General features: G+C 34.0%; 1 protein-coding gene across 1 annotated transcript; it reads right to left on the bottom strand.

The window, feature by feature from the left end:
• Positions 1 to 10,896: 10,896 nt before the first annotated feature.
• On the bottom strand, positions 10,897 to 11,565 carry LOC128160729 (uncharacterized protein K02A2.6-like). The gene has a single exon (XM_052824075.1). It carries the CDS (start codon positions 11,563 to 11,565, stop codon positions 10,897 to 10,899), a length of 669 nt encoding a protein of 222 aa, XP_052680035.1.
• Between the last annotated feature and the right edge of the window lie 1,526 nt (positions 11,566 to 13,091).

The following is a 13,091-nucleotide window of genomic DNA, read 5'->3' as shown; positions in this document are numbered from 1 at the left end:
AGAAAAGTACTCCCTAAAAGGCTCCTCTTCATTATGACTCTCTCTCCCCTTGGTAAACAAAATCAGAAACAATTTCTTAAGATGCAAAATCGAATAGAATTTAATAATAAAATTTATTTACATCTCTAAACCTATATAGAAATATAGAATACGAAACTTTTAATCACAAGATCATAAAAAATATGTACTTGTGTACCTGCACATATACTTATTGGAATCAGATAGTTATCTTTAGAAAATTAAGATGGTATAAAAGAAACTGAACATAAGTTTTTTAACATAACATTTCTTACCACTGCAAAATAGTGTGAGCTTCGTCAACGACAATTAAGCCCCGTTTTCTGGCGAATGAAGGGTGGCAAAACATCTCTCGCCACTTTATAGTGTCAATGGGAATTTCCAGACTTCCATATATAAACGTGTATTTCCCAGCAATGACATCGTTTACATGCATTTGGGTACTTTTTATGTGTATAGCAGATACATTTAGCTTGTTCAGTCTTTCAACTTGCTCCTCCATTATGCTTTGGAGTGGTGCTAACACTACTGTCACACTTTCGTTTAATATGCTGATGCCTTCATATATTACTGTTTTGCCACTTCCAGTTTTAGTCCCCACAAATACATCACGTTTTTCTGACAAAGCATTTATGGCTTGTTGTTGGAAATCGGTTAATTTTTCGATTCCAAGTTTAGTCCGAATAATCTCGGCGAAGGTGGCCATTGTTTATCTTTTGCTACCGAAACGAATCTGTAAAGGAATTGCACGAAATAATCATGACGATGCCCGACTCAAAGTCTCACAGGAGACGATTTGGCTGTTTCTTTTAGCTAACGTACTTTTGTACATTAACAGTAATTTAGTGAATTTTACTAACTTTTCATAATCAGTTTATTAATTAGTTAAAGAAAGATGTTAATATAATATATGCAATGTCGCTACCTTCATATCCTGAATGAATCACCAAAGAAAGCATTTTATTGTTTAAATAACTAAATAAGGATGGTTATTGCAAAATTGAAAATAAGTAAATCGAAGTGAGTTTTGATCAATTATCTGGTTACGAAGATATGCATTAAAAATTTGTTTGCTTTGTTCATATTTAGTCTGCAATGTTTAAGTACGGAGTCCATGCACATGTCGCCTGATGACTTTTGACCCCCGTATTGATACATGTAGGTAATGTCTTCAAGATTCTCTTAGATTCACGGATTTTACGCCCCTACAACTGTTTGATTGAAACGTACAATTTACCACATTCTAAAATTCTTTATCATTAAACTGCTCTTATCATATCAGTTTGATAAGATGGGATTATGTTTAACTTATAATGGATATACATGTAGATACAGTGTACAGACTGTTGCGGGCTTTTATAAACTCGGGTGTTAGTCAAGCAATTCTTTATTTTGCTTTAAAAAGTTGATTTGTAGTATGAAACCTACAAATGACTCTCAAAAGGAGGTTGAACAGGATCCGTTTCCACATTTTGTTGGACCTAATGTCAGGATCATAGAGCTCCAAACTTTTGTCGCACAGGTCGACACCACCCATATTTTGTTTGTACATGCAGTTGACTGCCGGTGTAACGAAGAATTTGGACCCGGGTTGAAAATTGACCCGGGGGTCATTTTTCAACGTTGAATATTGAGACGAAATGTGTTGAATAAAGACCCTAATCCGTTAAAAATTGACCCGCATCGTTGAATTTTGATCATGAAACTGGTTCAAAATTCAACAGCAAAGAAGCACAAATTAACGAATCAATATTTATAACTTGAGTTTATTTAATTAAAAAATTATCAGTTTTTACATATTCATTCTTTAGATTTACATATTCACGTTTCAAATTGGGGGGGGGGGGGGGGGCAAAAATGAGACATGAGACTTCAATGATTATTTTTCAAATTTACATATTATCCCTATAAATATGTAATAACTATTTTATTCATAATAAAATTTTCGCGTATTGCTGTTTTGTGTGATATCTATATTTAAAAAAAGATGTTTTTTAAGAATACATGTATTTGTATACATGTTTACACGTTAAACTATTTAATTCAATAACACTTTTTTTTTTAAACTCGCTGGATAAGTGTACAAATATAAATAATTTTAAAAGAAAATTACAATACGTCACATTGTTTGATTTTGGTTTTACATTCACACAGTAAATTGAAACTTTGATATTGATCGTTGCAAATTTTCTGGGTGGGTGTAAATACATAATTTACAGTATGTCATATTGTGAGTTTTGTTTTTGCACCCACTGTGTTTATTAAAACTGTGATTATCTGAATTTTATATTCACACCCATCCAGCCAAGAGCAGTTTACAAAATGATGATACGCTAACATGTACTCTTTCATGAACAATGCTGTAGTAACTATTTATCTCGAAAGCCGATATATTTCAGTGTTTTAGTTGTTCCGTTAGGATAACTTCTGATGTAACTAAATATCATCAAATCGCTAATTTTTCTAGGCATAAACAATTCTGCTTCATGGAATCTGTAGCAAGTTGGCAACCTAATTTTTGTACAAGATGACCATCAAATAATTTTGCTTTTATAGTTTCTAAATTGCTTCAATCACAAAAATTTAAAATAAATTTACTAACAGTAATTGTTTTCGTCAATAAATTGGTAAAATTTGTTGAATAGAAATATGTAGTAGAAGATCATACAGCAGCGTTTGAGTAGATGTCTGACCTCCCCATCACAGGCACCTACATTATTAATTTAATTTAAACGTTTTTTTATTGAAATTCAAATGGATCGGATAACAGACATTGCCTATGTAGACCCTTTCAAACATACAAAGTCAAGAAGTGGTGTTATAAAATGATCTATAATCATAAGAATATATATTACTAGTTTACAGAATATTATTGATATTTTGTGTATTTAAGACGAAGGATACTTGAATATTGAATAATTATCTGAATATTTACCATATATGATTGTAAGACATATTGTTGGTAGACATGTTCACTCACACCTACATGAACAAACCTATCACCTTCATTTAGACTTGCAGAGATACAAACATAAAAATGAGATTTTCATGATCCAGCACATTTGAAAAGAACAGTAAATAAAAGGGTACTATATAATAAGTAAGTAAACATGTATAATACTTAAATATGTTTAAGTATTGTAACTTAAGAGAATCAAAAACGCTTGGGAGCTCTAATATACATTGTAACTATAAACATGTAAAACAATTTTACAATTTTATTTATATGAAAAATCAGAAATACCATAAAATATATACTTAATATGAAAAGGTACACTAATGTCAATAAGTTGTTTAAAAAGTTCGTCTCTTTGTTGAGTGTATCTTGGACATCCAAGAAATTTTTTTTACATTTCCTTCAGATTCAGACCCACAGTATAAACATCGACACTCATCATTTAAAAAATCCTTAAATAGGTAAGCATTTAGATGACTAAATTTATTCCGTAATTGAAGTAAAATAATATTTTCTTTCCTATTGCCTGAACTGAAGTGTTTGTAAGCTTTTGTTATATTTTGATTTTTAAGTTTTCACTTAAAAATAGATTAACTTAATGAAATTTTCGTTTCTGCATGAAGATTATTCCATAATTTACATGTAGACGGAACAAATTAAAGCTATTGTAATAAGTTGTCCAATATAGTGGAAGATAGTAAAAAAGGTCACTCGACTTAAGATTATATGCATGAACAGTTGGAAAGTATGACTGAATTAAATCTATCAGGTATTGTGATGCTAAAACATTTATAATCTTGCAGAATAGAATAAATAAGTTTATGTTAATCCCTTCGAGATTGTAAGGTTTCCAAACCAAGTTCAAATGATTTTAGAAGAATTAACTCTCATCCCTGTTAATGTCCTGGTTGCTTCAATTTGTACAGTCATGTTTAGGCACTTCGGAGTTTTCCTTGATACAGTTGCCCCGCACAACATCACTATATTCCAGTTTAGGTCTGATAAAAGCCGAACTTTAACTAGTGTTTCTCTATCAATAGTATGGTTGAGAAATCTTTATCTATTCAACGTTTTGCATGCCTTTCATATGTACCATTAATATGTTTAGATCAACCATCCTCTGACTGTACATGTAGATGTAAGCCTACTTTTTTAAATCGCATGTTTACATTTTTACTGTAGAGGGAATTTGTTTTTATATAACGTCAGTTGCCTGTGTTTCTAATTTACAGGTAAACAATGGAATTAAAAACTTAAAATAATAGAGATGAATTGAATTTTTTTTTAAACTATGACTTTGCACATGCAGAAAATCAAAAATAGTTTATCTGGCAAGTTTATGAAAAACTATTGTTAAGTCGTATAAATGAATAAAAACTGTTAACGACTTGTTGGATAAAAATATGACAACCATTCATTTATTATTTTGACAGGGAAATATTCTGACTTCTTAAAATTAAGCACAGGTACCTGACGTTATATCGTTTTGACTTAATATAAATATATATACCCGTTACTTAATATAACAGTATAGAGGTTATATTTTTTAATTATTAGAAAAATATACAATGTCAGGTGCCTGTCGAGTAAAGCTCTTGGTTGAATTGCCTTAAAGGTAACGATAAGAGTCTATATTCGTAAGATATATTTATCAGAGATTATGACAAGTTTAAAATTTAAATTCTGTCACATGAATAACAATCAATTCTGTCAAAGATTATTATAACCGGACTCGCCCGTTCCATTTCGAAGCAAACGGCTACTTCTTAGCTTTATTTACATAGTATTGTATTAATAAATGAATATTATATTTTCAGTATCAAGTTTAAATGATTAATCAGACATATAAACCTAAAATAAATCAGCCACGTCCGCATATGTATCGGACAGTACGAAAATTTTAAACTGAAACTTTCAAACATGTGCATGATTTAACATTTAAACCGTGTAGAGTAAGTTACAGTTTAGATCAAAACTCTGATGTTGGGGTCAATTCTCAACAGGATCAATTTCAACGTGTCGTGGTCAAAAGAGTTTAGAAAAATCTTTTTCATACCGTTGAAAAATGACCCCGGGTATAAATTTCACGATTTTGGTCTCAATTTTCAACGTTGAGAAAAGACCCCCCGGGTCAATATTCAACGTTGAAAAATGTCGCAATAACGCTGTAAAATAGACTCACATAAATTTCCTTTATTGGAACAGTTTTATGTACGCAGGACAGATAAGGCAACACATATTTTTGATATGCTAATGAAGGGATAATGAGTTATGACGTCTTAATATACGCCCCGCTTCTGTATTACCATATATAGAAAATATACCGAAAACAGCAGTTTAAGCATAAAATACGGCTGATTTAATACTTCATAAGAAAAATATAACTACGAATCACTCATGTGTGTTTTTATAAGTTTACAACAATCAGAATATACGAAGAATTTCCATAACGCATCTGTCGTATGGGTGTGAATCTGCGTCCCAAAAGCGCTCGTCCGACGATGTAAACACGTGTAGCTGATATTCCCGATGATGGCGATCTTTTGATGATTTATCAGGTATGTAGAATAGATATACAGTGTATTTGTAATGTACCAGATAGCTCAATAACTATTTTATTGTGATTTTATACTGTTGATGCATTTCTGATCGACTTAATGTGTTGTTTCGTTCAAAATATGAGGAGAGACTGCATTGTTTACATTTATAGGCCTATATACAATGTACATTGTACATGTAGCTTTATTGCCAGTCCGTTAAATTGTTGATCATTTTCACCAATCGACACGAATCAGTTCATAGTACTTGTACTGACAATATTTAGCTTTACACAGCTGTTTTTTTTTTCAATTTGTAAGTAAACAATACAAAGACTGTGTGAAAACAGCTGATTTGATTTTCTGAAAATCAGTACGTACAGTGCAGGCTAAAAGATGCTGATTTCATTTTCTGGAAATTGATGAACAGCTGATCAATAACACCTTTCTACTGTGTTCAAAATTCTTCCATGACAGTTCATTTATATTTTTTACACATTCATCCAGTTGATATATTAAGATGTTTATGCACATTAATTCTTAATTATTACTAGTTAGTTTTTAGAACTCAGTATATTACTACCATAACACTGTTTGTAATCTTGTCACCTGGGTTCATACTTATGATGCTGTACCATTGGTAATAAAAAAAACCTAAATAATAATAAACAAATGACTGCATGTCTCCATCTGATTTTCTCTAAATGAGGAATCTACATTCATGGTCATATATGGTATTGTTTGTGTAGAATGTGCATATGTAACTTTCAAATAAAATTTGAAGTGTTGGTCATTTTACCCATCCATGCATAATATATGTAGACCTTTCACAAAAATGTTCAAATTACTGTTGACATGTCCTTATATGCATGTAAATTAAATTGTATGACTTCTCATAATTATATTTTGTTATTTGCAGAGTAATTTGAAAAGAGTCACACTGATTCGAAAAAAAAAGGCTGGAAGAAAATGTAAGTAAATAACATACATGTATAAGTTCAATAATTTATCATTGAAATAATGACCAATCTGATTATTCCATGAGACAATTCAATTAGAAAAAGTATTTTCAAGTACGAATGGTTTCATTTAATGTTTTAAAATGATTGATGTTATAAACCTATGTTATTTATAAATCTACAATTTTGAATATTGCTCATCAACAATACAAGAAGAGGAGCAGAACTAAGAAGTCATACAATAAACACATTGACATCATAAAAAGAAATTGCAATTTTGAGTTTGCATGCATATGTCAGGTTTAAATGTTGTCACATAATTTTTTTTTCAGAAAGTCCCTTTATCTTAATATAATTGTTTCTATATATATAATTTTGTTTGAGAAGTGGAAAGGGGATGGTATGTAAATGGGCGGGAGAGAGAGTCTCTCACATAGGAGAATTCAGACTTATTTAAATCCAATATATTGATGTGAACCAAAAATGGCTTTTGATCGCCTTGTTGCAGGATTTACACACTCTCTTTCCTTTCTCGGTAATGAGAAATGAGCGTTTAGAATTTATTTTGTGAATGCATGAATAGATATGCTAACCCTCCCCCTCTCCTTAATCTTAATCATTCTGCATGTGTTGAATAAAAATAAAAGTCAATTTTAATGAGTGTTTAAATTACAAGTGTAACATGTGTAATACAAAGGTGAATACTGTTGATTGCTTATGGGGGTTGGGAAAAGGCCTCATACATGGGCAGATCTACATGTACATAGTCCCCGTGGCAAATTCTAATATAATTCACAATTTACATAGTAAAACACCATGGTACCTGGCCCCTGGCAAAGAGAATAAAGTTACCCCTTTGAACCCCCCTCCCCAGAATAATATTAACAGAACCAAGCAGTGCTATAGAATATGCAGTCATTGGGCAAAGGCTGCACATGCATTCATCTGACATTAAATCATAAATAATGAAAAAATACTCTTATTTTTTAATATATATTATGAGAACAATTTAGTTAGTATCAGGGGCTTCATTTATAATCCCTCAAATAATTGTGTACAATTAGCTCTTATATATTTTTCTCCCATTACTAAAAAAATATTGAAAAACCAATAACTCCGCGAATGCGGTTAACCAAGAGAACTGATACACAACGGTTTTTTGTTTACATCCATGATACGACAGAGGAAATGCGGACGATTCATCGTAACCATCTTGTCTCTTTTAAAATAAATAAAACAGAAGCACTATGTTTAAATAACCATTTACATAATGTACTGTTGAAACATATCTTAAAATTAATTCGGATTATGTGATAAAATGACATCGCGCCTATATCAGAAGAGTTATCGCTCAAAGAGTTACCTCCCCTTTTGGGATCACTTGTGCGTTTGAAATGTGTATTGATTTGAGAGGACTTCTAGATTGAGAAATTAAATGCAAAAGTTCAAGTGCAAGACGGCTATAGATATTATTAAACTTGGTATGATTTTCTTCCCTTTTACGAGTTCTTTATAAAAACTGATGCTCATTTGTTGAGAGATGAAGGTTTACTTTGTAATTTTAATGAAAATATACAAAAATGCACTATTTTAGGAACAAGTAACCAGTTTTTAAAGAAATTTACATAACTAGTAAACTTTACAACTGAATGAGCATTGATTTCTATGATGTATGGATAATTTTTAATATGTTGCCATATTACTTACTCTTAAATTTATTTGCCTTGCCCTTGAACTTTTTGTCTCAATTTAGCATCGATGATTTTTGTCTAAAAGACGCCCACGTGACCCTAAAAAGTCACGTGACAGACAAATTTAGACATGGTCAAGTAAAGGAGACCCATATCTTTACAATAACACCCAAAATAGTTTAGAACTATTCATTATGCAGAAATGAATAGACAAAAGCAAAACGACCTCCTTTTACTGCTGTTTAAAAGCAAAATGTTGCCTTAACTGTCCTGCGTATGAATGAAACGCGTATGAAGCTGTTTTATTATGAATCATAAATTTTGTAAATTAATTTACTCTAACTTTAAAATCACCATAATCATGTAATGATTTATAGTATAAATTTACTTGGGCTGGGATAGCGTGGACATAACTGTTACGGTTTTCTTGTCACAGAGTGCAAGGGTGAGCAATTACCATTGCCCGACGCCCGGGGCTACCGATTTTAGAGGTCAGGCTAGCAGACATCCTCACTGTGGTAAACCGTCGGGCTAGTAAATAATAGCGAGCGCAGCTCGCCGGCGCGCAGCGCCGGCGCGAAGCGAGCTTTCCCGGAAAGCGTGTGTGAATAGAAAATTCGGACTATAGTTGCACATTCATTCAACGGATTTTTTTGGCGTCAGTAAATCGGACCAGTAATGCATCGTTTTAATCGTCCCAGTAGTTCCCTGTAATCATGGCAATTTTTATCACTTCACACTCTCACGAGAATCAGCAAGACAAATTTAGACAGTAAAAACAATAACGATGTAAGCGACATACAGTCAATGTTACAAATAAATAAAAAATAATCGTGTGACGTCACAAACGTTTACACATTGATCCGATATATTTTTTCGGAGTCAGTAAATTTTGACCCACAATTCATAGTACCAATGGTTTCCAACCTCACGTTCCAACATCACGTTCTCCCGAGAATCAAAGTAAAACCTTTGAAAAGCTTATAAGATGTGTAATTTTAAGAACATCATGCTTTTTAAGTAAATAAAGCAGTATACTTCGCATACTTTTATTTCTCAGGGGAGTTTTAAAGAGTAAGACGACACTTAACCAACGTCAGCTTTGACGTCACAATAAGCACTGATAAGGGGAAATTACTCTAATTGAAGTTATTGTAAATCTGCTGAAATGACCAAAATCCTCTGAAAATCTTGCAAAGGCTAAGATAAAGAACAGCTGACGAATAAGGACATTTCTTCAGATACAGGAAACAGTTGTAAATTGCACTTATTTAGATGAATGCTCACAAATATTTTATTCACTATAATTACGGTAATTTCCTGAAACGTAACGTTAAACGTAGCAGCGCCTTTTTTTCAAGGGGTGGGTGGGTGGATGGCAGCCTCATCCAAAAAATCTTTGCAAGCAAAAAGAAAAATAAATCATGAAAATTCTAACCCTTCAGCGCTTTAGCAGTTCAATGGTTTCTTTATTTTCACTTCCATTTATTACATGCGGGGGGGGGGGGGGGGGGGGGGGCAACACCATGTTCTTTTAACATGATAAGCAAATATTTTAAAGCGTAAACTAAAAATAAAATTAAACATTAATATTTTTTTTTAAGTGGAGGGGCAAATCCATGGTAAGTCGATTTTCTATGTATAAATTGACAAAAATGAAAAAAAAATAAGCATGGGGGGAGCTCTATGATGAGTCAAGTTTTATATGTAAGTTTAAGAAAAAATGTCTACTGCCAAAAAAAGGCGGAAATCAATCAATCAATCATAATCACAATCACTTTAAAAGAGGAGATGCAGTGCAATGAATATTTATATATTAAAATCTTTATTATTCAACAACATTGTATCTGAGATTAAACTATTGTTCTACATATAAATAAATAAATTATAACAAATCTTATAAACTATGAATAATGAAAATTTACTGAAAAATAGGTATATCTTATTTTTTGGCATTCAAATTTCACGTTGTTAATTTTATTTTATTAATTTATTATAATTCATTGTTTGATCACATGCTGTGCTCGCCCCAACGGTCGCACCGTAAAACATATTAACGATGATAAATGAAATCAGACCTCCGTAAGTGTCATTATAACGTCGACAGATTTTATGTACGACTGAACTGTTAAATGCAAAATCAAGATTTCTAATTCGCTTTAATGTATGTGCACTGTGCGTACTAATCGCTGGTCCGCATGACAATGACGCTTTGTTTCAAACTTGGAGAAGTACCTGACGATAAGTAAGCGTAAACGTTCGTTTGATCGCCTTGATGACAACACTAATCAGCAGCTGGATACTACTGATCGTAATGTCGATAAAACTGATCGTAATGTCGATAAAACTGATGCCAAAATTGAAGACACGGTGCCTTAAAAAAACATGAAATATGTTAGATTTCCGTGTGGCTAAGTTATGTGAGAAATATGATAACACGTGTTGTCGTTGTAACCACGTTTTTAATGAATGCAACATACAAAACCAACATGAACAAATTCTGGATCACTGGTGCGGATTTACGAATCCCGGAATAATACGAACATAGTAAAATACACAACACTCCTCCCTGACTGGTTAAAGAGTTACCATATTAACAAAAGTGAAAATGTAATAGCACAAACTAGTTCTAAATAAATCAATAAAACACAATTATAAATGTTACAAAATAACCAAACATTCAGCATTAGTTCATCTTGGTAAATTAACATGACTATGCCAAGTTACAAACAAAATCACAAGTTCAACTTGTCCGGTTTGTTTCCGGCTCGCGGTGGATTTTGACGTGGTGTTGGTGTACTGCTCGCGGTGTCCTTCACGCATTCCTTATTACTGTCAGGAGGACATGGTACATTCACGGATGACTCAAACGGAGTTTCAGCAGTGATGTCCACAGGAATTGGGTCAGCAGCTTGATTATTTGAAGTTCCAACTATCTGGTCAACGTGCCTTCTCCATAGCGTTCCATTGACGTCCACCTTGTAAGACAGGGGTCCAGTTCGAGAATGGATTTGTCCTTTCGTCCACTTGTCTGCATTACAGCGGTAATCGCGTGTGTTTACTGCGTCACCCTCAGAGAACTCCCGAATATCATTTCCGCAGTGTTTTGCCTTTGAACCATATTGTTTACAGAGGACTGTAGTAGCCAAGTCTGGTTTCATGATGTCTAAACGGGTACGAATATTTCGGCCATACATCAACATGGAAGGTGATTCATTTGTGGTTCCTTGTGGGGTGATTCTGTATTTACAAAGAAATGAGTTAAGTTTCTTGTTGATGCATGTAGAATCTCCTGATGCTGATTTGATTGCCTTCTTAACCAACTGAACAAACCTCTCGGCTTGACCATTCGTCCGCGGATGGAACGGTGAGGAGGTTATATGTCGGATAGCGTTAGATTCCATGAATTGGCGGAATTCCTCTGACCGGAACTGAGGTCAATTATCGGACACTACCTCTACAGGTATCCCTTGACGTGCAAACAGTGTCCGTAAGGTGTTAATTGTAGCATTACTTGTGGTGCTTTTCATTTCAAAAATCTCTGGCCATTTTGAATGCGCGTCTACAACAGTTAGAAACATGGCGCTCTGGAATGGGCCGGCAAAATCTATGTGTAACCGATGCCATGCCTTTGGCGGGAAATTCCATGGGTGCACTGGTGCAGCGGAAGGTGTGTTCTGGACACTTCTACAACCAGAACAAACCTTGCAGATTTCCTCAATTGCTTCGTCAAGCTTGGGCCACCATACATAGGATCTAGCTACAGCCTTCATCTTGACAATACCAATGTGGCCGGAATGAAGTTCTGTCATAACTTTCTCACGTAAAATGTTTGGTATCATCACACGATTTCCCCAAGTCACACATCCTTGATAAACATTGAGTTCATCTCTGCGATTGAAGTACGGTTTTAGCTCGTTATCACAACCCTGGGGAAAATGTCCTCTTACCACATAATCCAAAACTTGACTAAGAAGTGGGTCACGTTGTGTTTCTCTACGAATCTGCACACATGTTACAGGTAGGTCATTAAAATACTTGTTGTAAAACAAATCAATAGGGTCCTTCTCATCCTGTGGTTGATCGACTGTGTAGCGGTACACGGGAAAGTGCGTCTGCATTACCATGTAACTTTGTTCCACGAAACTCAATGTCATACTGGTATCCTGATAAGAATACTGCATAGCGCTGAAGACGTGCCGCTGCCATCACAGGATTGAATATACTAAGCAGTGGTTTGTGGTCTGTCACTAGAGTAAACTTATGACCATAAAGGTATGAATTGAACTTCCTCACACCCCAATACAGAGCAAGAGCTTCTTTGTCTATTTGTGAATAAGACTTCTCTGCCTGGTTCAATATGCGTGACGCAAATGCTATGGGTCTTTCTGATCCATCAGGAAACATATGGGAAAGTACAGATCCGATTCCATAGGGCGAAGCATCTGCAGCTAGTTTCAAGGGTAGTTTAGCATCGTAATGGCACAGCACTTTGTCAGAGCAAATCAACTCCTTGATTTCTTTAAAAGCTCTTTCTCTCTTGGAGCTCCATTCCCACTTGGTTCCTTTGTTGAGAAGTTCATGTAATGGTCCTGCTACACTTGACAGATTGTCTATGAATCTGTGATAGTAGTTCACTAGACCCAAGAATGATCTGAGCTGTGACACATTCTTGGGGCATTGGACTTCCTTTACTGCCTTAATTTTGTCAGGTGACTTGTGTAGGCCATAAGCATCAATTTCATGTCCAACGTAGCTGACTTTAGCTTGAAAATATTCACACTTTTGAAGGTTCACATGTAGTCCATAAGACTGAAGACGGTCCAGGACAAGTTTTAAGTTCTGTAAGTGATCCTCGTCATTGTGACCGGTAACAATAATGTCATCAATGATCACTTGTGTTGATGGTATATTCTGTAGTACTTGCTCG

This window comes from Crassostrea angulata, chromosome 8, assembly GCF_025612915.1.
Source record: "Crassostrea angulata isolate pt1a10 chromosome 8, ASM2561291v2, whole genome shotgun sequence".
Taxonomy (NCBI): Eukaryota; Metazoa; Mollusca; class Bivalvia; order Ostreida; family Ostreidae; genus Magallana; species Magallana angulata.
The sequence above is the reverse complement of the archived record's forward strand: the minus strand, read 5'-3'. Positions and strand labels throughout refer to the sequence as shown.